This window comes from Rhea americana, unplaced genomic scaffold, assembly GCF_003343005.1.
Source record: "Rhea americana isolate MKP2758 unplaced genomic scaffold, rheAme1 scaffold_504, whole genome shotgun sequence".
NCBI lineage: Eukaryota > Metazoa > Chordata > Aves > Rheiformes > Rheidae > Rhea > Rhea americana.
Genome location: NW_028186651.1, coordinates 142,084 through 169,624, shown reverse-complemented (window position 1 = coordinate 169,624; position 27,541 = coordinate 142,084). Strand labels below are relative to the sequence as shown.

Sequence of the window (27,541 nt, the reverse complement as noted above, 5' to 3'; positions counted from 1 at the left end):
GTTTCACGAAAGCTTTTAAGTCATTTAAGCATAAGTATATATTTATATTACGGCTCTGGRAGGTTCACGGCCTAATTCTCGGAAGACTTTTGAGGGTCACTAGTTTCCAGTAAAAGTAATAGGAGCTGTGAGTGCTCTGCACTTCWGAGCRGTTCCCCAGCAACTTGGTGGCKTGGGCTTCTGGGTGTATATTGAACTTCCAGTATTTCGTGGTGATGTCGGAGTATGTGCACGTGCACATGCATGCACATGTGAACACGCAGGTTTTTATTGCTCCGGTGTTCGCCTCTTGGTCCTGTTTGCTGTCAGCTACTTTCCAAACCACAGTTTCAGTATCTATTAAAATTGTTGTAAAATACAGAGTAGTTTAGGATTCCTACTATATAAAATGCGACAGGTTGTTATTACAGCTGAACTTGGAAACATTTGCCAACACTTCTCAAAATTTGTAGATTGGTTGATCTCCGCTGACATGGTCAAAGTGGCCCAAGAGCCTTGGGCCAAATCCTCAGCTGCTGCTGAGTTGCAAAGTAACTTCCTTGGTTTTATCAGAATCAAATCAACTTACTCCAAGAGAGGACTTGACTCTCTTCTTCTTCTTCTTTTTTTTTTTTTCCCCTAAGTAAAGTTCCTTTAAGTGCTTGGCCATTCTCATTTTATTCTTGATTTCTTTACATTTTGACTGCTGTTCCTTTTAGCTTTTTCGCTGTTACTTGATAGCCAAAATGCGCTGCCCAGGCCTAGAGTACCCTGACCCTACACTAGCACCTGAGTATGTGTTTAACCTTAGACATCTGAGGTCCTCGCGGAGGTCAGTGAAACCGTTTGAATACTTAGGGTCAGGCTGCTTGATCAAGTCCTTTTATAGCGCGTTAACCTTGATGGAGCTACTACCCAGTGGCAGTTAGGCTGGAGCTACTTCTGCGCTGCCCAGTGCTCTCCGGACCGCCTGGCTGGAGGCGATGAGAGGACACGCGGGGAGCCGAGGGCCGAGGCGGCCGCCGGGACCACACGGGGAGCTACTGGGCCGAGGCACCCGCCTTGGGGAGCGCAGAGCCCACGCTCGTGTCCGCCACAGCTGGGGAAGCCACTGAAAGTCTAAAAATGCGTGGGAGACTGCAGGAGCAGTACTGGGACAAGCCTTCCGTCTTGCTTCCGAAACRGCCAAGTAGCTCTGCTGAAGCTGAGTGTTTTGGCCTTTATATGTGATGATAATCTTTGTTACTTTATAACGTTCTTAGCTGCAGTTTGACTTTATTTTTTTTTGTTTGTTTTCTCTTAGCAAATACTGACTGATCCCGAGGTGTCTTCCCAAGAGGGCAATATTAAAAAGGTAGGATATGGATTAATCTTACGCAAGTTGTTTTTCCATTCGGCATTGAAATACGCTTTGATGCTGTTTTMTCTTTTTACTTTAAAGCAAAGCTGTGTACCACAGTAATGTTTTAAAAGCTTTCCAGTATCTGCTTTTATGAGCTAAGTATTGAAGTTTCACTGGCGTATTTTTGTGTCTTTCTTGGGATTGCAGTGTTTATGCAAAATAAGATAATAAATAAGTTTTCCTTGCTTCAGCTGCAGTACGAACAACTGCCATTCTGAACCTAAAAGCTTCATTTATCTCCATTTCAGTATGAGAGACGGTCTTGGTCCTTTCCTGAATTTTTGGGGGCCAGTTCACCAAGTAAACGTGAAGGCCGAGGTACCGGGACCAGGCATGGGGAAGGGTGGAGTTTAGCAGTGCGATCTGCTGCCAGCGCTCTTGCTCGCGTTGCGAGCCTCGGGCTGTCCTCGCGACGCGGGAGGAACGCGCTCCAGAGACAGGCCAGCTGCGTGAGCCGCGGCGCAGGACCGCGCGGCAGCCCCGACGCCGCGCCTTTCGGTTGCCACGCGGCCGTTTTGGTTGTGGGGYTATTCTCAGTACCACTAAAACGACGTTTTTTTTTCCCCCGGCTGTCTTTGGTTAACGGTTTTGCTAAGGTAAAGCGTGACTAGTTGTCCTTGAGTATAGCCGGGGTAGAAGTCCGTAGGGGTAGTGTGTCCTTGCGGAAATAAAGAGCTGGCTGTAATTCCTTTCCTATGTGATTGGCTTATTGTGGCTGTTCATAGGTCTATTCATAGAATMCGAATTTTTAAAAGTGAAACATGTTTTAAATTGGAACTCGCAACAACTGCCCTTTTTATTCGTCCAATTAGGCCGTTTTCAATACTCCTGACTCTGAAAGTTCAAAGGAAACCCTTGTGTCACTCTGCCGAACAGTGAAATATGATACTTCTCAGGCTCCAGAGTTAGTCTGGGAGAAGATATTTAGACAYGTTTATGTCCAGTGTTATGTCCACGTATTCTCCCCGTGTTGAGAAAAACAAGCTTTTATTTTAGAAACTCACATTTCCAATAYGAGAAGTCCTCTGACCATCCAATGACCTTGCAAAAGGACCTGTCGCAATACTGCTGAACTGAACTTTTTACCTTGTTCATCTCCGTAACTCATTTGGTGTTTGTCTGTGYCTCAGTGGGATCCTTTTGTCTGAACAGACATGGTGACAAGGTGGCAGGTTCTTATTATCGTAGCGCACTTATCACAAAGATGGGGTAAACTCTGCATGGCCCTGCGCTGCAGACTATTCCTTTCTCAGCATCTTTAATTACAATGTCACAAATAAACTCCACGTCCGCACTGACCCGCTGAATCCACACTGCCCAAAAGACAGCAAGACTTCGCACAAAAAAGGGGTACAAGGAAACATTAAACTGTCAGCTTTATGCATTGAAAGGACTACCTATTTACACTTGAGTACTTCTATTTCAAAGGAGAAGGTTGCAAAAACTGCAGTTCTTTGAAATACACAAGTCCTCAAGTATTTTCCTGTACACCACATATAAAACCGGACAATTATGATATTTGACAAGGGGGGGCTGCCCTTGCACTTCTTTCTTTCAGATGCATCGTAGAGAAGCACTGGTGGGAGTTTATGAGGTGATAAATTTATTGAAGGATGGGCAGTAGGGTTTTACAGCTAGGGTAAAAAAGGTCAAAGCAGTAAGGTAAAGAGTTCAAGTCTAAACTTAATGGCTTGTGAAGAGACTACTGCTAGACAGCTTTTCAGTCAGAAGATGATGAAAAATAAAGAATGAAAAATCATTCCGTATAATTTTTGTAGTATCTCAAAATTGTTTGTAAGTAGTAGTCTCTTTGCTAAATAGGGTTTTACGCTGGTGGTACCAAACCCTACTGGGARAAGATTTCCTTTTCTGACCTCTCTAAATCATTCAGTTGTCATATTCCTAAAGGCACGGTGGTTGAGATTTGACTTCAGATTATTCCCGTTCCTTCAGAGCGCAGCTGGTGGTGAGAAGGTGACTGAAGACTCCAGGTGACTGGAGCGGCTGGGCTAGGAGAAAAGCAGGTCAGAGCCAAACAGAGGTACCGCAGTTTCCACGGCTCGTTGGACTGACTGCTGTATCACAGATTCTGAAGTGGGTAGTTAGCAGGGCTGGAAAGAGGAGACTTTACTAGCAGGGAGAGAGAACTGCAACGAACAGTACCAAACAGGGTGAGAAAGGGAGGCACAGTCGCAGGGGATGTGTGGAAAGATGTGCAAGAAGCTGTCTCTCTGGTTAAAAATTGACCCCAGCACTACGTTTTGGTGTTAGTTACCAGAAAAAATGTTCTGTTATGTAGCTTTTCATAAACTAAAAGGCAGTGAAAAGTCTGAAGACACAGCAGAGCAAACACTATTATATAATAAAGCAGGCCCTTTTTTCGCTTGGAGCTAAATAAGAATTATTTTCCCACTATTCCCAGGATTTTTTCAGTTTGTGTTACTCTTATTTCTTCTGAGACTGCTAACACCAGAAGGCTGGGTTTTTTTTGTTTTTTTGTTTTTTTGTTTTCTTTTTTTTGGGGGGGGGGCACTAGTGTTTGCCTCAAGAATTAGGATTTCTAGCAATATTATTAAAGGACTTATATCCATGGTCATTTTTCCATGTCTGGAAATGTGTTACTTCATAGAATAAAACGTGGTATATTCCTGCCAAGCTTCTCTTTTATGTGCTTTGCTTACTGGTACTTACCTTAACTTGCCTAAATATACATAAGCACCTCAGCATTTTCATTTAGTTTTTAAATAGTTGTTTGATTGAAAGTAACGCTCAGATRGAAGAGTCCCTTTTCTGGTGAGCTAATTGCGTGCATTCAGACACGTGCACAAATATGCTAGTTATATCTGTGCATGAGTGTGCGTGCTTTGCCCCCTGTTTCCAAAACTATTTTTTTCCAAGTCATTTTTGTGCAGTCTATGTTGTTTATGTAGCAGCTCGCATGTTCTTTTTTTCTGAATTTTCTGAGCATTTCCACTGCATTTAATACGTTGAAAAGTTGTCTTGTTATCGTTATCTTCGTGGCCGTTTTGATTTAACTGTGAGAGGGAGGTGAAGGGACTGGACTTCCTCAGACAGRAAGCAATGCCAGCGTCTGTTGCAAAGCACTTTATTTTCTGAGCCGTTATGCTAGGTGTTTTTATCTCCTTTCTAAAAGTCACTTTGGATGACGGTTTGAGAATGGTACTGAAGGAGGCTCCGTGTATACRGCTTCGAACCAGCCTCTCCTGGATGGGCTGTTTTTCTGACTGTGGTGACAAGGGACCTCAGGGACTTCTCTCTTCAGTAGACTCTCTATTTAGTTTCTGTTTACTTAGAGGGAATAGCCTGAGGGGCTACTGGAGAGAAAACATCTGTGGGAGATAATCTATAGAGTTATCTATCTATCACTCTTGTCGACCCTGTCTCCCTCGAGAGCAAGCTGAGAGACTTGTAATAAAAAGGCATCGCTGAAGAGGCTTTAGGGACAAATAAAGAGACATGTTAAGGGCCAGCTGAAAAAGGATGGAAGACATTATTAAAGCTCAATAGCCATCTTATCAAAATCCAATAGGATAGGCAGTTGGCAAAAGGCTTTAAATTTATTCTTTGACTTTCTGGAGAGCTTGGATTTATCCATTAACAAGAATGTGCTACACAGGGAGCAGGAGATGCTATCGGATTCAAAAGAGTTGGATTCAGTCTGGTATTTAAAAAAGGGATAAAAAAAACGGAAAACAAAAACAATTTCCCCCCTGTTTTGGCTGACTCCATTTTTTTATTGCAAGATATAAGAAGGCAGTAAGGCAGTACTGATGACATTATAAACTAGAAGTAATTTATTCAGCACCTTCTCTCATCTCCTTCTCCCAAATAACATAGATTTTTTCTAAATAACATTGCTGTTGGAAACAGCGTGAGATTAGATATCTTGACCCCTTAGCAAGTCAAGCAGTAAAGAAGGAACTAGGCAGAATGAAAGCTTTCATTCCCAAAATAAAAGTCAAAAATTAGCAATGTTTTGTTACTGCAGATATGAAGCAAGATAGATCCGCAAATCCCTCTAGGTTTAATATTATATACAAAATGCTACAGGTCACGCAAACCATCTGATACTTCAGAAACACATTGTTCGCACCAGATGATTGATTGATAATTATGATAATTTGCAAAATGATTATTTGGGTATTATAACCATACTTTGTCCCACCGGATAGCTGTGAAGACATTTTCTATATCAGGGGCCGTCAGAAATGGCCCTTGGCAACAAGGGATATGGAAAGGTCTGGTCGGTCTCTCCCGGTGGGATCTCTAGGGCTGATGAATGACGACCCAGAGGAGTAAGAAATCAGACTTCAATAAGCAGTCAGGAAGGTAGTTAGAGAAGAGCAAGGGAACTGTTAACTGTCTTTTGTGGAGCAATTACTAGCTAGGCCGTACACCCTCAGGCCTAAGCACAGTCTGTCATAATATTATACATGCAGAAGGAGATTGCCTTGGAGATTTTAACCGGAGCTGTTCAAAGTTCCTGATACGCAGCACTTCACACAAAAGTCATTTGCATTTCCATACTTAATACATATAATAAAAATASTTATTTTCCGTATGTAAAGAAGATGTTCTACAGCTGTCAGCGATATTGAAAAAATCCAAACTTCAATGATATTCTTCATCTTTCTGTTCTGTATATTGAAGAGTCAAAACAAAAATCTTTGTGCATGTTTTTGAAAGTCTGCATACCTGCCTAAAGCCMGTGGTAAGCAGAGAAAACTTAATTATTCTTAAAATAGCATCCGCTTTTTGTGCTTAAATTTAGCTTATGAAAGGAGAGCACGCTCCTACAAAACGTACCAGTCTGCTGGAGAGTTCAAAGACAGTGCTGCAAGGTGACCAAACTGGGGCTGGGCGATGCTCCACAAAACCCTATCAGATTGCTTAGCAATATCCAGTTATCGTAGTTGAAATCCAGTTTCAACGTGATCTCTGCCGTACAGTTACTGTTTTCCAAAGAGCTTTAATTTGCTTGTTTTATAGGTTGTATCTTTATGAAATCAAATGTTTAGCTGCCACAAACAGAGGCAGCTTTGAGTTGATTTTTATAATCTTTTCTTGAATAGACTTGCGTCATTCCAATAAGCCCTGGACAAAAGAGTGGACAGTTGTCTGAGAGTCTTTTTTATAACATTTCTCTCTTTCTATTGTTAGAGAGCTGCTAATAAAAGAAACCAGGAGTCCATTAATTCAGTGAATGAACATATAGTAAAGTCAGTTCCCTCTTGAGAACAATAATGTTGCGGTCAGCTTAGGTTTCCATGGAAACTAAGTACTTCTAAGAAGTTTGCATCCTTGATTTTGTTGAAATGAAGCCTGTGAAGTATAAAAAAAAGGTGTAAAGCAGGCCCGGAGAAGTCGGTGAGGAAAGCAGTGGTTAAATTATTTTGCAGGGTTTGCATTGTGGGTTTACTTTCTCTGATACAATTGCTTGGGCTAGGCTGGACGTTCTGGTTGTACAGCGTGTGTGCGTACGCCAGATGATTTTATAAAGAGGCCTCTTGGGACTTTGAACCTATAAATCGGGTCAAGTTAAGACGACTAGCAGTGGTTAAGTTTTCTCTGTCRGTATCTCCAGTACATTCAAGCAAACTAGAGCCACGCGCACCACGGAAAGATGTAACCGGCAAGTTTCAGCGAGGGTTTCTATCGGCAGTAGTCTCACTGGTACAGATGATTGGGGTGATTAGTGGCAAATTACCATATTCTCTGTTGGCAAGTTAATGCAAAGGATGGAGAGCGTGTGAGCTCCTTATATCATTACAAATATTGCCTTTTTGTAAATTAAGTTGATTTTTCCCTCCCTTCCGCTCCAGCTGAGTTCACATTTAAATCAGTAGAGCCACCCGTTTAAACCAGAGAGCAACAAAGGTAATTAATTCTTTTGACACTAATTTATAGCCCACTGTTTTATTTTCTTGAATAAGTGAGTAGTGTGTCTGGTAGGGAAGTGCCTGCACGGCGTCGCCGCCCGCGTGCCCTCRTGAGCGGAGTCGTGCTCGCCGGGGTTTGGGGAGACTTCCCCACGGTCCTGCTCGTCTCTGGGCGTGCGTGCGTGGCTTCAGTGATTCCCCGTTAGAGAAGCACAGATAACGCCGGGCGAGAACGCAAAACACTCCACACACGTGTGTATTCATGCAAATCTAGACACGTCTTCAGTGGTTTGCAGTCACTCGGGCGCACACTCTTTTCTGCCGAGGGAATTTGCCGCAAAAGGCTGGCATTTACGTACCGCCTGTAAGGCGATTACCAGTGAAATAATATTCTGGATGATTAGGAGGTATTACAGCCTCTAGTCAGTTTGAAAATGCCAGAATGCCCTAGAGATCCCCATGAATCTGCTGCCAGCCGGCCCCTGTCAGCGCTGAAGGCAGCACTGTCTGGAGCCCAAAATCAACTTCAGGAAGGTCATGTGAAAGAAAATCCTCAGTCGTCAGGAAGCCCTTGGCCTCATGGCCTTTCTGACATTTTCTGACAAACCTTAAATCACCGGAGTAGACAAAACATCACAAATTTTGGAAGGATAGCCTCTGGGATCGCAGCCCGCGCGCTGACTTCGAAGGTAGCCGCCGCGCCGTCCGCGGCGCGGCTCCCGCGGGCTGCCGAGGGCGCGCGCTGCGCTCGTCCTGGGCGGCGGCTGAACGGAGGCCGCAGCGAGCGCCGAGGGGGCTGTGACTGAGGCGAAGGGGCCGCAAGCGCTGCTGCGTGCCCTCGAGTTACTTACGCGGCCTTTGGAATACGCGTCAGTGCTGTAAGAAGAGATGGCGCTGACTGAGGCGGGTTTCTGTTCCAGAATAAAATTTGGAATCCAGATTTATTGTAGATCTTACGCACATTGTAGAAGCCAGGTGGTTCGATCAGTGTAACCTGTAATCCTGAGATGTGTGCAGTATTCAGTTAATCGCGCCGTGCAGCTGTTAAAGAGAAGAGTCTGTATCAGGTAGGAGGCCTGTAAGAGCTCTCCATTAGGAAAAAAACAAAAAAAAAACAAAAAAACAAAAAAACAAAACAAGCTGGACAGTAATTGGGGAGGAAATAAGAGACAAGGGAGAGGGGTAGCACAGAGTATGGCCTGAGGGTTGCTCCTAACGGCTGGGTGCTGCTTAAAAAAAGTCTAAGCAGAGAACTGGACGCCAGTCACCTACAATCAAAAAAAAAAATACCATAGCAAGAACAACAACAACAAAAAAGCTTTTGTTCRCAATTTGCTCATATTTTGCTCTGGAAGCTGTTAGGGATTTACAAAGCAGTAAAGATTTGAATGTTGCCCCATGCTGAGCGGGGCGGTTGGACTAGATGGTCTCCAGAGGTCCCTTCCAGCCTTACTGATTCTGTGAGTCCATGCGTGTTCTGGGAGTGCAGTGTATTTTGACAAGCCAGTGAGATAGGATTTTAGATTAGATTARATTTTACTGGCTTATAAAGTATGTGCTCGCCAAAAAGTCCCCATTTTTTTTTTTCTTAGGGCAGGTTTGAGAGAAAAATAGTTACTAGATGTCAGCTGAACAGAGATGTTCAGAAGTACTTTCTATCTCTATCCATGCAAATTTCCAGCTGCAGCAGCAACACATCATTAAACAAATCAAATCCATTCCTTTTGCTGTTTGTAGTAGATATAGTAGTTGCATGAATGAATACTGTGCACTAAAACCTGCAATATGAAACTAGACGTATTTGAGGGTCATGAGAAAATTTTGGCTCCGTGTCTTAATGCTTAATAATTGTCTTAGCAAATTTTTACTCAATAGAGATGTTTCTTTTCACACCATTCTGAGTTTTCAGAACTTTATTTTATCTTGTACCAGGCCAAAAATATTTACTTAAACCTAATCAAGTTAAAATTTCAGATGATTTCATTTACCATCTGGTAAACTATCATACCTGCGAATATTTGAATTTAATCAAATTATAACTTCTTGACAAAATAATTCTGAGTTGGAAAATTTACGGTCAATTCCAGTCTTTAGTCTTAATTTATGTCTACAAGAGCAGTTAGCATTTGTGTAGTATTTAAAGGGATAAGTATTGAAATCTCGGAGTGCAACCCCCCCGCATGCGAATTCAGCGATCTGAGAGCTTGCAGGGCTGAGAGCGTCCTTCTCAAGGCAGAGAGAAGGCAGCAGGGCAGGMCACGGCAGCCTGTCCGAGACGGCAGCCGGGCACCGCTCGTTTTCAGATCTACCGATCCTGTCAGTGTTAGTCCACTGCCGTGCTTGTCGGGGCAGCCAGCTGTCCTGCCTCGGGCTGGGGTCTGCAGCCTCCGGAAAACCCAGAGGTCTCCTCTGCGCGCCTCGCCTGGCTCCTGATCTTGTGCTCAGCAGGTCCCGCGTGCTGTTCCAGGGACCTGCCGCTTTGGTCCTGCTGAAGCTGGCGGGTCTGCATTTTTCCATGTGTGGGGGTGTTCCTCAGAGGGGTAGTGAGAAGAGAGCCAAAATCTGAAGCAAACTCGGGCTATCTGTAATTACCTCAAAGTTGTTCACGATGACCTATGAATGTTCTGCATGATTGCCAAACCAGAAGTCAGATGCAGTGCTTTAATTTTTATGCTCTCTGCCTTCTCTCTAACAGACTAGCACATAACCCTAAATGTAAGATAGTGGAAAAGACAGCACGAAATGCGAACGTTATCCTTCCGTCTTCAGTTATGACTTGAGTAATTGACACAGAATGTCCAGCTGTAGCTTGATGTTAAGTGCTGAAAACCACCTGATGAGATTCCTGAGCCAAAAAGAATGAACATCATCTCTCTCTCAATACCAAAGAGCTTTTCTCCTGACAGTGTCTGCCCACATGGGCAGCCAAAGGGGGGCTGAATTCTGGTTACGTTTGTATGAAATTTACAGGTTTTCATGTACTATTTGACCAGCTGTTAATGCACACAGAAAGGTCACACATAAAAAGTAGTATAAAATAATAATAATAATGGAAACTAAAATAGGTGCTTAAATCCTTACTTGGCTCCCCAAATGACTGGTCTAATTATTCTGAAACTCCACGTAGGCTACTTGAGAAAGTGGACTTAAATGTAGCGATCAGCAGTCGTAAAAGGAAGCCTGGCACTGTGAGCTTTACAATAGTTTCGGGGAACTTTCCTGCACAAGTCAGGCTTTTATGGTGTAGTTTAAGAAGGCAACGTGTTTGCTAATATGAGTAACGGAGAGAAGTGAGGAGTGTAAAGGAAAATCAATGATACCCGGAGTTCTGTCTTCTGATCTTTTCTAATTCTGCACATTAAAGCAGCTCATAGCTTCCTGGAATAAAATAATAAAATCCTAATAACGCTTGGGTGAGAGAGGAAGGAAAGCAGTGTTTTTGTTATCGTTTTCTAAAGGAGGATTCAAAGGTGTAGAAAAGAAGTATGGAAAGCTGTGGAGCAGATACTCTGAGCCCTTCGGAATAGGTTCTTATGCTTCTGATTAGGCTTACTGTGCCCTATGAGTAATTGAGAAATCCTGTGTCGTATTGAGGCAAGGTTCTCCTACTTTGATGAGTTAGCTGGTTGTTTCAGTGTCTTGTTGCTATGAATGCTGGCTGCAGAGAAGAGTGAGTTTAGCTTGTTAGAGAGCATTTTTMCAGATCATTAATTACTGAGGAGATAGTTATGCGCATCGACTGTCAGAACATTTCAGACCCCATTGCTGCAATAATTCCTTCTGTTCCAGAAGAGTGAAACAAATGTTCTGGTGGAATTGACACTGGCTCTTAATTTCTAGTGGACTTTTAGGTTAGAATTCAACTTGCATCACCTGGAAGAAGATTTGATTCTTCTTTATATGCAGTCTGGTAGAATACGATAGCATCAAAGTAGGTTTCTGGAAGGACTATAGAGGTACGCTTCTCGTTTCCTTAAGAATTATACCCATCAAATTAATCAAGAGGAATCTTCTTTTTTTCATATTTCTCCCTGCAATTATACGTATTTGTAAAAAGCCAGAAAAGTATTGATTTCTGTTGCTCATTCACTTCCCTAAATATTTGGCTAACTTTTTTTTGCTTTCCCATAGTTAGGCCCAGGAATGGCTTAGGGCTGCTTGTTATGTTACGTTGGCAAATGCAAACAATCTCTTACTCAACTGGAGTGTAATATTTTTTTGTGTCATGGGAATCTTGCAAGGTATTAATCCTGAAATACTTGTAGAAAGAGTTCATACACGCTGAGGCCTAGGACCATACCAGTGTATACACTAAGCTTCGGAGAAGCTCAGCTCTGTATTTATACCTATCTGTATTTGTGATATTCATTATTCTGACGTAATTCTTCTTCTGTTAGTTCCTCTGCTTAGTATGGGTAGTGGTTTCTGTTTCACCTCGCTAGGAACAAAGACCTGCTGGGTTATTTTGTCCAATCCCCTGCTATTGCATGCAGTTAGGATATGAAAATATTTTATAAGTAGATTGGGACCCTCCTTGAGATAATTTCTTTCAGTATTTTGCTGACCAGAACATGTGAACCTGTCTTCTGATTTCCAACTTAAATTTATTTCTGGCAGCTTGTATTTGCTGGTCCTTTTGCCAATGCAAACTTTTAATCTGAATGGTATTCTGTCTTCGGTTCCTCTTGTGATGTTCTCAGTTTCTCTCTGATGTTCTCAGTATGCTAATTTGTTCATTGCTTTGATGGGCTCTACTGAAGATAGCCTCTTATCTCTGACTAAGCAGACCTTAGTATATCCATACTGCGCTGGTAAAAACCTGGTCTATGGTAATGTTAGGCTTTCAGAKCGCATGCACTTTTCCAAGGCACTGCTATGTTGGCGAGATCTATGTAGAGTTGCCTCATATTTACAGTAGGGACATCCAACAGAAACCCAAAAGATCCTTATCCTGAAGCTGACCTCGCTGGATGATTTTAGGCAAGGTACTTAACTTTTTTTTTGCCCCAACTTGCTTTTTCCACACTACTGGATGATGAATTTTGCTTTTTAAAGTGTTCTAAACCCAAGAAGAAAGTCGTAATATTAAAAAGTAGACATTTTTATTATTTTTATCAAGATAACAAGAATTTTTCAGATTAGTGAAGTCATTAAAAAAAAAGTTTTATTATTTAAACTTGTATATGTCTGTGTTATTTCTGAACCTAGACCAAGGCTTTAACCATGTGCTACATGAATGTTTGTATTCTTGTGAATTAAAATTGTTGCACAGATGGAGGCTGGTAAAATGACCATGACCATGAAAGCAGTTTATTTTGAGWTGATTTTAAATGGCCCTTTTTGTTCTATGATAGGAAGGTTGGCAAACAAGTCATTGATGAATGTCASAGGTTTGAAGTCTGTTTGGTTTGGATGCTTACTCAAAAGTTTGGATGCATCTCTGAAATATATCTGAACCCCTTTGGTCCAAAAAACGTAGATGAAAACCTTGCACATAGCATTTTTTTTTAGATTGATTTTGTGTAATTCCTTACACTAACTGGGCTGGAAATACCCAAGATATAGGTTTCCTTGTTGTGTTTTTGGTGTTCCGTTCCTAGGACCAGCCAAAATTTTGAAGTGTTGCAAGCTTTTGTACATAAATAATGAGAAAAGAAGCTGATGGATTTTTCTTTTCCTCTGAAAGTTCAGAGGTGTTTCAGAGCTAGACAAGGCTTTGAATGTGTGTTTTCTTTGTCATGAAGCTTTAGTAGAACGAAAGAGCAATTTTTTTTTTCTTTAATATATCTGAATGGATTCTTCCATAACCAAGCAGAACCACGGAAGTGTGGATACAGTTGGCATGAAGGGCAGATTTTAGAGGAGGGCTAGCGTACACTGAAGGTCAGCTAGTAAGTGAATGGTAAATATTAGGACTAACAAACCCATATGCCAGTGATTTGTTCCAAAAAGGGATAACCAGACGATGCTTGATCGCAGTACTGGTAGATTTGGCCCCTACCTGAAAATTGCCTTCAGGTGCGTACAGTTCTGCACAGATCCATTTGAATGATTGGGAGCAAATGGTTATAGAGTGATAATATTAAGACAGAGGATGAAAGGGAAAACCCTTAACTATGTTAGGCCTAGAAGAGGGGGAATATTTTTCAGATGTGTAGTCAAATTAATATTCAGTGGCAATCAGAAAATTTGCTTGACTCTGGGTAAGAAAAAAAACTCTGTTGATCTCATTCACTGTTAGCATCATTGTATATCTCTGCTTGTTCTGTTAGTCTTCTGCTTTTCCTACTCTTTATCATGATGCTTAAATGCATAAACTCTAAATTGTTGTAGCTATTTGCTTGGTAACTCTTTTCTGTGTGTGAACAGTATTTCTCTCTTTTTATTTACACAGCCATGATTTATCTCTGTTAGTAGCCTTCTTACCCCGGTTTGTTTTAACTCACATAGAACAGTTCACCTGTATTTACAGTGCTTACCCGGTGCTCCCCCTTTTCATGCTAACACAGCACATCAAATATTTGGTTGATATTCTTTCAGTGTCTATATTAATGAAATAAGCATTTCCTTTTTTAAAAAAAGAAAAAACGGCTGAGCATCTTGAGTCACAAATCACAACTGCAAGACCAATAGGGTGGTAGCAGCAAACCCTGTTTAAAAGAAACAGAAAAATTTATTTTAAATACACTAGAGCTGAGATCCTGTTTCTGCTGGAAATTTTTTTTAAGGTAAGCAGACGGCCTTCTGTGAACTGAACAGCTGAAGCTAAAATTCGTATACTGTGTTAACCTAAAGGATGATCATCTGTATCATAAATCCATCAGAGTAAGAGGAGAAGCAGCCAGCCTTGTAGCAAGACATCTGCTTGACAAAAGCAGCCAGCCTGTAGCAAGACAAAAAATCTTTTGGTTAAATATTAGGAAAAAGGAAATACTAGAATAGTTTAATACCYGAATAGATTCTCTAAGATAAAATATATGCCCTGAAGGCTCTTAAGAAGAGGTTAGAGTAATTCCTGGCAGGCTGGACTAGATACAGAGTCCTGCATCAGAGCAGGGCATAGCGCAGGTTGCTTCCCAAGATCCTTGCCAGCCGTGCAGTGTTTTAGGGTGCTTGTGCGTTTGTGGCGTGAGCAGCGGGAGCAAGGGAGGGAGGCAGGAGTCTGAGCCTAGCCTTTCCTTCTCGAGGGAGACTCTGCCCGTGCAGGTGGAAATGTACTGAAAAATGACATGCAGGGAATGCTTTTCTTCTTAATTCAGACCTTTTGCTTTTCTTTAACGGTTTCTGGTAAGGTTTGTGCCCCCCCCCCTTTTTTTTTCTCATTTTAGGCATTTCTTCTCAGTCACATATTTTTCTCCATTTTCAAACAGATTTGATGGTCAAGAGAGTTGGCAGGGTAAGAAAAAAGGTGATCTGAAGGGTTGAAAGTTACCTCCTGAATTGGTGTCTAGTATACTTTCCTAGTCTGGAAACTAGCTGAGCAAGCTCCTAATCCATGTGGTTGTCACACCTGCAGAGTAGAAAATCAGAGAAAAGAAGCAAATAAATTTTAAAAGATGCCCTCATATTTGTAACTGTAAGCCAGGCTTCTGATTTAACATAAAATGATAAAAGGATAAACAAGGATGATAGAATATGGAATAACAGATGCAATAAAGAACAGCAAATTAATCCTGAAATGCCTTAATATTTTTAAAAGAAGATTTAATGTGTCAAAATATTTTCCTGTTTCAACATTGAAGTTATTTGTCCTTGTGGCTGACATTGCTTAGTTTCTATGTATTGTTGCAATGGGTGGAAACATCCTTCAACTGCCAGACAGCACTTACCGATAAGCCAGCCAATTAATAATGTTGATTTGAAAAGCCCAAGAATAGGTGAGAAAGCAAAGTCCTTTGGTAAGTCATATTTGCACAGTATTAAGAGTCCCCTTTTACCTGATCTAGTAAACATGGTATTAGGAATTCTGTGCTATTGAAAAGTTGAGAGACTATAATGATATGTGTAACTGATAATTGCCACTCCTAACTATTCAGCACCCACTTATCATGCCTTTTGTACATACATACCTTTGAAAGAGACAACTTAGGGCATATGGATTTCTCCTTCCTAGATCCTGATGGGGTGACTTTTTTCTGGCACGTTAAACCTGCTTTATTAAAGACGTAATTGTAGAAGAAGAATCAGCATTTCCCTCAAAGCTGGTTGCCCTCGAACTGTACAAACAGCAGCCAGCTGTTTGCTCAGCTGATGCCACGGCCTTCTCCCCCTGCGTCGCCGCGGGCGTTCRAAAGCCGAGATGAACGCTGCTTCTGATGAAAAAGTAACCTAAATCTGCAAGCAGATGCAAATGCTGTTCGCTGGGATAGCTGTAACTGCGCGGTTTCTTCACTCGTGGCTGAAGCGTCGGGCAGGAGTCGGCTGAGTCTCGAGCAGCGGGAAGGCTGAGGCTGCAAGACCACGAAGCGCCGTTCTGCGCTGCGGCGGGTTTGAGCGGGGGAAGTCTGGCAGCTGCCCCAGAACTCAGGCTGCCGACGCTGCCCGCACACGTTCCTSTCCTCGCAAACAGAGGCGTAGGAACGCTCTCAGTTAGCAGTACAAGAAGCTGCTTGATTAAATGGCTTGACTGGTYGTATAGAAGTGAATGTATCTGTACRGAAATTCAATTAGTTTGAGAGTGCCATTAGCAGRGTCAGAGACCAGAAGTAACGGAGCCGGACCCTCGCACAGGCTTCGCTGGCAGGTTGTTTGCCGGGGTGCCGCCCCAGCGCCGGGTTTGTGTCACGTTGGAAGGGCCGTTTCTGCCTCGTCGCTCTTTCTGGAGCTTGGTTTCCAGCTACCGCCGCGCGGGGCTGCGAAGCACCCGCAGTGCCAGCGGCGTGTTCCTTGCTGCGGTGGGCGGCGGTGGAAACGAGACTCGCACCAAAAGCTTTCCTTAGCAAAATACGTTCTACATACGTAAAATTAACAGCTTTCAGATATCTGTGAGGATCACGGGGAAAGGAGCCACTCAATCGACTGTTCGAGTATCATTAAGCTGTAGCTGTTCGGAGCGGGTGCCTGACAACAATATGCACGAGATCGAAAGCAAGGCTTTCAAAAGCCCTGGCGTTCGCGTACCGTACTGTGCTGCTGCCTTCAGCAATTTRCCTTTATCAGCTGCTTCCTAAGTTCACACGGATGGCATTTGAACTTGTTATCTGCGTTTCTGGCCGGAGAACGGACTTTGAGTTGCTTCTGCGATCTGTTTTAATGCGTGTCGCATAGTCTTTGTGCTATCAGTCTGTTGTCTTGCTAGATCTGCAGAGYTGGAGGAAGGGAGCGTTGACTGAATTTAACCAGTGGCAGTGTTTTACTTGTCTTGGTTGCGTGATTTTTGAGGTTCGGTATCTTCTGCCCACTACAGTGTGTGTTGCCACTCTTTAACGAAAACGCTAGTGGCTTAAGTGCTGTAGCTTACGTATTCTGCCACTCTGTTCTCCACCAGCTGCTTAGTATCGTGTTGTGACAATCTGCGGTTGTGAATACTTTGAACACCTTCCAGGGAAGAAGTACCGATGTATGTGGTACTCGTCATGTGAGAAAAGGTTCACCACCACCACGCAAGGTTGAGCAAACCCACCCTCAGTCATCATAAATGTATATTAAATATCTATTCTTTCCCTTGAGAAAGTGCCTTACTTTAGATGAAAAGAAATGCACTTCATATTTTAGCTGATAATGAGAAGTTAATAAAGTTGGGATTTTGTGCAATGCAGGACCTCTGACATCTTAATCTTTATTAAAGAGACTTAAACTACCAGGAGCTGCTGGTGCTGACTGGCACAGCCAGACTCAAGAAACACCAGGAGAGACTGGTCAAATGAACTGTTAAACAACTCTTCCTAATCCATCAGGAAGAAACAATAAGTGCTGGAAACATCTATTTACCATGCATCAATCACGCTTACCTAAGCAATTTCTAAGTAATTGTTCTTGTTATATAGTTCCTGAGATGACTAGTCTGAATGAGCCATTTGCCTTATTAAAGCAAAAGAAAGTCTACTTCACTTGACATATCAAACTTTGTTTCACATTTTGAAAATAACTCTGACAAAGTTGTAATTTTTCTGGATATAACCTCTACTAATTGTTGTGTTAAAATCCTATCTGGAACTCAAATAGCTACTTTTCCCTGTTAAAAGCTTTACAAAAGGAGGGTTTTAAATTTTAAGTGATAGAGATTGTGTTTGTTTAATTTTGCTAGGGCATTAGAAAAATATTTGGACCGGTTTACTGAGATCTGTGATTTTAGCACACCTGACAGAAGCCAATATTTTGGGAGTGGGGGAATCGTAATTGATCTTTGCTGCAGTAAAAGCCTGTTGCCTTCTTATTTTTGTTGATGCTTAGTTTCATCCAAATGTATCTGTGTAGGCACTGGGAGAGATGGATTTTTGTAACAGAGACTGCAGGTCTCCAGAGTAAAAAAGTCGATACAACTATATCTTCTTCTTCGTAGGACTGAAGATTTGAAAGTTTTGCTTTTTTTTTTTTTTTTTTTCCTGACCAGCATACCATTCTAGACTAATGGATAAGTCAATGGAGAGTAGTTTGTATCTTAATTTTACATAGCTGTACAAGTATAATATCTTGTGTCTTGTTGAGCTTGGATGTTAGAATATTTTGGATTTTATGTATGTGTCTATATATGCATATACATATAAAAATGTAAATATGTATGTATATATATTTAACAAACCTATCATTGTGTGGGGCTTTTAAATGTCGTTTTCTAATCCACTCGGAAAGGGGAGGGATAGAGTCTTTGTCAGTATCCAAGCAATTAGGATAATTAAAAAAGAAAGCTTATTGGGTAAACATGCTCTTAGATTGTGACCTCTTAATTAATGGACTACAGGGAGAAATTACAGCAGTGGCAAGATAATTAACACATGCATTTAAAAAGAACTGTTAGACAAGGGTATTATAGGATAGTAAGACACAGATTTGAATCACCGAAGGACTATGGAGGTGAACAAACACAGTCGAACGAGACAAGATTTGCATGTATGAGTGCCCCAGCACACAAGAGGGAACAGATTAGGTTAACTTTATCACATCTAGGCGGCTCTTTGAGCCATGCTTCTCCTTCAGAGACGGATTTTAAAAGCCCGTGTTGTTGATTTTTCTGCTGTCTCCGCTCAGAAGAATTCTGCCACAGAACATATGTTGCCATTTCTAATTATTCTAAACGTTGCTACGGGGTGTTGGGAACTTTCTTGTTATCTTTGATGTAAATGTTTCCACGCACCCGTGAGTACCCGAGAGGCACTTTGCCGCAGAACGCTGAGGGTTGGCGGTCTGCGACAGTAAGTGCCCAGGCAAGGCCGCTTTGTGGCTTCTTGCGTACTCCACTGTTTTTGTTGCTCTTACTAATTCTAACAATTCTACTCAATATTTTTTTAAAATCTGTATCAGTCATTTAAAAAAAAGGGGGGGGAAAGGGGGTTTACGGACCAGATGGTTGCAGGTAGGTGTTCTGTGCTTCCAGGAGACAAAGAGGTCTTGCATCCCCTCCTACTTTGCAAGCTCTAAGAAATCTTCAACTCTGCTAACATCAAAAACATAGATGTCTGTTTTTCTCTCTCTTCACCCCCATATTAAGACAGCTATTTAAATTTAATAGATTTCTGAGGATAACAGAGTAGATTTTCAAAGATGCTACTGTATTTTTTTTCACTGTACATGGCCAGAAAGAGCTACRCACAGGATCCAGGCTAGCACAGAAGTGCCTGACACCGTTTCTGGGGTGCGTAGGAGGAGGCACTGTACTCCGATCCGGAGTGTGTTTGTTTCACAGCTGTTGTAACACCCAGTTGTCTTACAGCTGGTCGCTGAAAAGAAGCAGGTTATGATATTCTGGGCAGTAGAAAACATTTAGTAATGTATTGAAGATTATGAGGATATGTAGGTTAGTTTACTGCTGATAAACCCAATAAAAGAGTATTCTAAGAAACAGTTTGCTAAKAAAGGGATCTTGACAGATCTTGCTGGGAATTAAAGCCTTGTACCGAAGGGAAGTTTGAGATCGTTTCCCTGCAGTAGGTAAAATTTGTCTATCACTGGATTCTGCTAAACCATCACTGCTGAAAGGAACATGAAGCCCCCCTCTTCAAATGTCCCAGATTGAACGTGGTTCCACTTTATCAGTATGGTTCGTGGGTCTGACTGACCCTTAGCTGATGTTGGTCTCTGCCACTTGTCCACGRTGGGGGCCCTCTGCAGTGGTGTGTTTAACCCTACCAGAGAATTCAGCAGTGCAAAATACCCACTAATTCACATCCCCTCCAAGAGAAGGCCTGGGGGTAATGAACAGAGAGCACAGGTTGATCCGTAGCTGCCATCCAGTGGGATTTCTGTGATACCTCGGCCATCAGCAGTTAAAACTGACAGCCCTGAAAGACAGGTGAGCAGTAAACAATGTGATTTCCTTTAACAGCTCCAAGTAGCTAGAGGAAAGCAGTACTAAATTTGCCTGCTTGCACAGTGAATACAAGCTGACAAAGCTCAAGGATTTGCAAACGCTTTGTGAAGAAGCAAAGTGTAATATATAGAGTTTGAGTCACGCACTACTACTGGGTCCCAACAGCTGATGATGAAGTTCCCACCTTCAGCGTGAAAYGAGTTTACCCCAAGCAAGCTTGAAGTCTCATCCGTTTTTCACCTTGTGTTAGTAAAATATTCTCGTTCCTAGCAATTGCAAAAGGGGGCCGTGCGAACTCTAGGGTGGTATTTCTCGGTTCTGTGTCTTCGCATTTGAGCAAGTAACTTGCAACCAAATTAGCAGAAGCAGCTTAGACATGCAATGGTTATCAGTAATTCAAGTATTGTAGCTTTTAGGAAATGCTATATTACTCTAGGTGCCTGGGCAGTGAGGATCTGAGAAAGAGGAATATGCATCTTTTTCTTTCCCTTGGACTTGCTCCATTTTTTTCAAGAAGAAGGGCACAATTAAAGATCAGAAGGTTTGCAATCATCAGGACTATTTCTAGAGTATGCTTTTTTCTCTGCTGAGTTAGTGTTTCTGGGACTGGCTATCAGGACACTTGCACCCCCAGACAGTACAGGGAAGAGAAACCACMGCAGGTCAGAGCTTCAGGTCTGTCTGTCTGCATATCATCTTTCACAGTGGCCCGTAGCCAATGTCTAGGAAGGAATATAAGAAGAGAACACGGATGTGGTGATAGCACATAGAATTGTCCATGAATCAAGCAAAAAGCTTGCCCAGATGCCAGCCAGCCTGCAAAACAGGATACGAACTTTGGAAGGGATATGGAGGTGKTTGTTCTGTGTCAAATATATCTTGTACACATGATACACATGATGAAGCGGTCTTCTGTGCTATCTAATTATTAAATCTCCTAAGCTCTTATTAATCTGTAAAAGAAAAACCTAAAGCTAAAATTATGTGTATGATCAAACCCAGCTAGTCTGTGTAAGAGGAGAACAAACCTCATGTTCTGAATGCACACGCAAGCCAAAGCAGGATGATTATGTACAGTTAAGAACATGTGATTTGCATAAGTCCCTACTCCTACTGTATCATGGGGAACAAAGAGATGCTCTGCCAAGCCCATGTTTCCGACATCCAACTGTGCACTTGTCCCAAATCCCACCCTCTTCTTGGTAAGTCTTAGTATTGCTTCTTTTGTCTGTATATATGTGTCACTGCTCAGTTCAGTGTTCATCCTACCTTGAACATTAAAGATGCATGTATACAAAGAAAAGCTTTATGAATGTTTGATTAGTGACTTGAGCCCCAAATTTTTAACTAATTGAGTACATTAAATAATATGTCTCTGAAAGACTAATACAAGACACTTTTCAAAGCTTCTTTAATAAAAATTCTATTTGGGATTTGACCATAATGGCTATCCTTGCTTGCCAAAACATGACTTCTTAGCAGGTGACTTTCATCAAGTACATCTGAAATAGTACCTAAATGAATTAGCAATAAAATGGACTTAGGCCTAGCAGTAGGAGCCTCCATTAATCTTGGGTTAATCACTAAAGAGATGCCATTCACTTTTCTTAAGAAGTCACATTTTTCTCCCCTTGCTGGCGACCAGATTTCATAAAGTAACATATTTCTAATGAAAGGGCTCTGCTTGAATTAAAACCCTGAAGGTTTATGCAGATTTTAGTTTTGATTACTGCTGGCATGGGCTCTTAGCAGACTCCGGAAGGTAGGTCCGCAGTGAAAGAGTCCCAGCATGCAGTTCATAATATTCTTTGAAATAAAATAGTGCACTTGTACTTAGTGGCTTTAATCAGCTCTGACTTTTGATAGTCAAACAATAGCTAATTACAGTAACACCTGCCTTCTAAGTCATGTCATGTAGGTTATTGCCAACAAGAGACCTTGTATCTTAGCTGCATGATTATTGCAGAGTCTAAAATCTATCTCTTAAAAAAGGGGAGGGGGGATAAAAAAGAAGAACAGGGTTTGGTAGCCATTATATGTATTTTTATTGTCTGATGCATTTCTGGATTTTCTATTTGCAGTTTTCTGTGTCTGAAAAGCAAAAAGTTGGTGTTTATTACCAGATTAGAGATCTGTGTTTCAAGGAAAAATAAAAATCCTATTTGCATTTCTCAATTTTGTATGAAGTATCCATAAATAATCTGAATGTATACATTTCTAAACATATTTGAATATTTGTCTCAATTTACARTCTAAAAATTTAAAATACATTCTGAGTTTTTCCTATTATCTAATCTCTCGTGTGTCACCACAGACTAGAAATTTATTTCTCTGTCATTAAATGTAGTGGTAAGGCAGGGGGGAAGGGAGACAAAGGCCCATTTATTTCAGCCTTAGTCAAGTTTAGAAGGATCTCATAAAATCTCTAGCCAAATACCTGCTTCTGAAATAATAGTCAAGGTTTCTGAAAATAAATACACACCTTTTTTCCTATCATTTGCCTTGCATTTGAAGAATACAGGCAGATGAATTTCAATGTACATTCTAGCTGCTGTGGAAGCCATAAATTATTGTCTCCTTGCAGACTTTCTTCCCTCATTAATTTTGAGAGTAAATAAGTCCTCGCTTTCACAAACTCAATCAAGTGAACACTATCAGATGTTAGCCAGAGGCTGAAAAGCCACTGTAACAACTTTCCAAGAGTTAGACCTGTAAATAACATGTACTGATTTGTGAGGGATGCTGCCTCTTCCAGACACAAAAAGGATAATGGGTCAAATTTGACTCCCGGTTCTGCCAGACTTGGTGTCTGAATGGTACAAGCAGTGAAGCTGAAAGGGTATTTTAATAGCCTCAGCATTCAGAGAGAGCCTGCTGATGAAAAAGCAACAAAAACAAGACACAGCTAGGTCTTGTGTTATAAAGTATAATTGTATACTCATGTTTTACAAAAGCCATTGCATTGTAATTAGCTTATGGTGAAGTTGACCATCTGCAATTTGATTGGTTTTGGTAATATTTAACTAAAAWCCCTGCTGATTTTGACTGCAGCATCATCTTAAATACTTTGGGAGCACACGAAAAATAATGCATTATTTCTCAGATAGTTAAGAAATGCTGCAGTGGTACCTTCAGTCCAGGTACTGCCATTTAAACACACATGAAGACATCAGTCCTGCCTCAGATGAGTTGTGTTGTGTTTTTTAGCAATGTAGGATGTGTTTTAGGATGTTACAGTTCAAGCACAGTAGGCTTTGATGTGGTGAAGTTGTACACTTAATGCTTGAATTTGATTCACTAGCTCTCCAGGAAGTGTTAGTGTTTAGCATTTCCTTTTCTGATCTGTTAGACTTGAACAATAGAGACAGTGGCCAGAAGACTAATACCAAACAGCTTGATGCCTGCATTTGAAGATGAGCCCAGGACCCGTATCTGGTTGGAGCTGCCATATCACTCCTGGTTTTCTATTTAATTTATTCTGGATCCTGCCAGAGTTCTGTTACCAGTAGCAGACCCCTGATACCCATTGCTGTTGTCACGGGCAGATAAAAATTAGTAAGCATAATTCCTTGTTTAGGGCAGCACCACAATGTGGAGAGTTTCATGGGTATTTCTGCTTGGTTTTGAAAGCAAGCAAATGAAATTCTGGGATGAGTATCATTCTCAGATAGCCCTGCTTCTGATGACAGTGGAATATCTCTTAAGTATTTTGGGCTTTTGACTTTGTTTCATCTGAGTTATCTCCACTCTAAGCTTTTCATTGGAAATCTTTTCATTGCAGTCAACAGTGGCAAAGCAGCTAATTCAAGCAGGCCACTTGCATACTGACTTCTATTATTTGAGGTGCAGCTGAACACTTACCCTGGATCACGGCCTTATCGTGCTAGGCAGAGTATATCTTCTTCGTAAGTGACAGTCCAAAGCTCTTACAGAGCAAGTAGATGGGCGAAATTGAGGGAGACGCAGGTTGTGTCTGAGCTGTGGGTAAGTGTGCTCTCAGCCTTCCCCAGAGTCCTAGCCCTATCTTCCAGCCTAGCAGGCCTAATGGCACATGCGGTGGCTTTCTGCTCGCCTTCTCGGTTTTCTTTTTTTTTTTTACAGGAAAGCATAAAGGGATAGTAGCTTTGAAGGTAATATTTTAACACAAAGTTCAAGAGTGGCCAGACCACCCATTGAAATGTATCCACAGAGTCAGAGGAAGGGATGGAATCCATCGTGAAAAGTGGCATCCTTTAACTCCATTTCACAGTTGGAGAAACAGAAATACAAATTCCAGGACTGAGCCAGTAAGGCAATGGCTAAACAGGGAGCAAAACACAAATTTCCTGAGTTCAAAGCCAGTGCTCTGTCTACAAAGTCATACTACCTCTGAAAATGGAAGAAAAGACAAATTTGAACTGTGTGGGATGCTCTGCTGCATATGAGGATGTAAGGACTCTACATCAGTGCATGATGCAGTTCGGCCCCTAGGATAAAAAGGGTTTTTTTCTTTCTTGGCACCCGGGCAGCTGTGCTCTACTATCTTAATGCAGATTTTGCCATCTTATTTAATAGTTTGTGCAGAACTTTAGTGTTAAGCTGCACACTGCCCACCCTTCACATTTTAAGCAACCAAATCTTCATTTTACCTGAGGCACTGGCAGCAGTATGCAACATGCAATGAGTCTTGAAACAATGCATTAGATAGATTGATTAGATTAGATGGATAGACATGAACCATCATAGCTGAGTGCTGAAGATGTGCATAAATATTCAAAATTTCTCTTTAGGATCAGACTATATGTTTAAACAGCATTCGTTCTGTCTTATACAAGGAACTTGCAAGGGGATGCATTCATAGCTACCTTGATGAACAGGGAACATGAGTACGTGTTAAATGGTATTGGTGTTAACTCTGCTTCCCAAAGCTACTATTAAGTTCAGTGTTTAACGGGCTGTTTTTTTCCCCTGTAAGTTATTCTTTCTCTCTCTGTCATTTGTCATGTTAACCTCAAACTCTGTAGTAAGAAATCTTCTTTATATCAGTTACCATGTTTGCCATATCTGATCAGTTTGATTGATCATTGCCTCAGCCACAGGTTGGTAATAAGCTGTTTTGAGAGAGAGACACATTTCCCATAGGACAAAATTGGCATGACAGCATTATAAACTGGCCATTTATCAACCTTCTCCCTAGCGGTCGCTGTCTGAACACTGCTCGGCTTGCAGGCAGGCAAGCTAGACCTCTGCCGCGCTGTGGGGCGGGCTGATTCGGAGCCAGTGGACACTGGTGGAACCAATATAAGAGACAGTAATAAATGGCACTGTATTTGAATCAGAATTGTTAGTGCAAATGTCATGCTTAAAGCCTACCGGCTTCCTTTGCTGAGAGCTGCTCCCCAAATGGGAGCAGGTCAAAACTATCTGTAATTTGAAGGGAAGAACTGTTTCATGAGAAATGAGGTACCATTCCTATACTGCAGGATGATGATGCTACACTGTCCAGAATACTGACCGTAAGAAACTTGCCTTAGTTAAAGCTTTACGTGCATCAGGATTTTATAAATTCTTTGTCTATAAAATGTGTGGGCGTATGTATGTATGTATGTGTGCAGAAAAAGGAAAATAGTTCTCCCAAACTGTTACGCAGGCATCCTTCACTTTATTTTTATATCAAATCCAGGGATGGAGTAAGGTGATGCAGGGCCTTCAGTRCATTGCAATATGTCGTGTATCTCATCCTTCCACTCTTGCTTGGAAAGTAGCAGCAGATGCCACTCTGGGAAAGAGCAGGAGAGCCCTTACCATAGCTGGGCATTGGGAGAGTAGGATTTTTGCGCTCTTACGTCTTCCTCCCTCCCATACGCTTCTGCTGTGCTAGCTGAAGGTYTCAAGGATGCCCAGGGTTGGAACTGTTACTGCAGCTAGTATGAAAATGCAGCAGTCAGCCTTGGATTAGCTTCARGCAGAGGATTAGGAAAAGGGACAACGGTTGAAATGATGACTTCTTCACTTTCAGAGAGGAAGCTCTTCCTCTGTGATACCACTGCAGAACTGCAGGGGCCGGGTTGCACAGACTCTGCCCGGCTCTGTTTTGTTCCTTGTTAAGCCGGTCGTGTTACAAAAAAAAGATGTCAAAGTACCATGTCCCATAGGTGTCCACACCTGTGGAAACGTTTTCTTCTAAGACCTACTCAGTATAGTCTGTTAAACACGCTTGACTCATTCTCTTCCTTGCAGCAGGCCTTGCTGTAATCATCAATAATAATAATAATTTTTGTTAAATAGAATTCAGATGTATTAAAGCATTGTAGACTTCTTTATTGTTGCCTTCCTCTGCAATGTACAGACCAAATAAAGTTCCTATGTAATTAGAAATTCTTGTATCCTATGAGAGAATTTCTGTGCTGCAGGAACAGTAATGGTAGGAACCTGACTTAGCACTGAAATACATATTATGTAAGGACATCATGATCTAGGAAGCCATTTAGTCACATTTAATTTGACTAGGCAGTGGAACTGCTTACATGCCTAGAAGTAACACGTATTTATGTTCTCTGCTGGTTCCAGACCTGCGGTTTTGTTGTGATATGTATCATGCTTGCTTTAATGATGCTTGTGTCTCAGTTCTAGAATGAAGGGTTTCCAGCAGCTCTGAGCTAATCCTTCTGTGTATCTTGCTTTTCTGTGCATCCTTGGGTTGATGGTCTATGTGCTGCACATCAGAGGACGAAATCCTGCTTCTGCACAGAACTGAATTAGATGTTAAAAAACGTTTCTTCTTTTAACCTATTCTTAGTGTGTTATGCTTTTTCCCACAGAATTTTGGTAGCGTGTCTTTTTACAGCTTGAGTGCGAAGTTATTCCCAGACTGCACAAGCTGCAGTTTTTAATCTTAATGATAGATTTAGCGACCACTGAAGTGTAAAATAAACTACTGTGGCCTAATCAATCAAATCTGCATAGTTCAGAGAAAGCACCTGTATGAGGCTTTTATATCAGAATGTCTGTAATGGTAATAGATGTTTATTAGCAACCATAAAGCTGTTTGAATTTAATATCTCTCCAAATAACACCAACAGCATTAAAACAAATCTCTAAAGCAAATGCAACTGTGCCACGAACAGCCACAATGCAAGGTTGAAAATCTATTACGAGAATCCTGCAAGATTCATGGTTTGTGCAGTGGCTGTGGACACTCTGCTGTGAGTGAGAAAACGGCGCAGTTTTTGTACGGAGCCCTTCTCATAAAGCATTGCCCAGATATTAATGAATTGGTAGGTTTTGTATTTTAGCGCAAAATTTATACAGCTACCCTGTTAAATTGAATGGACAGCAGAAGCTTCTTAGAAGGCTGTGTTCACAGCTCAGCTGCATCTGAAAAGTCTTTAGAAATCAGGTTGTAAATCTTACAACATCAGCTTTGAAACCAAGAACCTGCCTCTGTGAAGTGCTGAGAACACTGATGTCATTTTGAAAGACCAAAGTGGTTGAAAGTACTCAAAACCTGTTAGATTAGTAATCCTTTCTAGTTAGAAGTGAACAAGAAGTGCCTTATGACCATTTTGGGGGGTGGGGGTGGCACTTTTATATCTGTAGAAGACAAAGGTAAGGATATAGAAAATACCAAAAATAATATAAAAGCAAAACCCTCAATTCATAATTAATCCCATGCTAATGAACTTCTGAGGAAGCCAGGACGCGAAGCCCCTTGGCCCTTCCCCGGAGCAGGGCCGCGAAGCCCCCACGGCCCTTCCCCGGAGCGGGGCCGCGAAGCCCCTTGGCCCTTCCCCGCAGCGGGGCCGCGAAGCCCCT

At 41.7% G+C, this 27,541-nt stretch overlaps 1 protein-coding gene across 1 annotated transcript in view; it reads left to right on the top strand.

The window, feature by feature from the left end:
* The first annotated feature begins 215 nt into the window (after positions 1–215).
* Positions 216–27,541, top strand: part of PRDM16 (PR/SET domain 16) — a 150,273-nt gene continuing 122,947 nt past the window's right edge. The window contains exons 1-2 of the mRNA XM_085317775.1: positions 216–332; positions 1,283–1,333. Of these exons, the coding sequence (XP_085173901.1) occupies positions 216–332; positions 1,283–1,333 (168 nt within the window). The remainder of the gene's footprint in view (positions 333–1,282; positions 1,334–27,541) is intronic.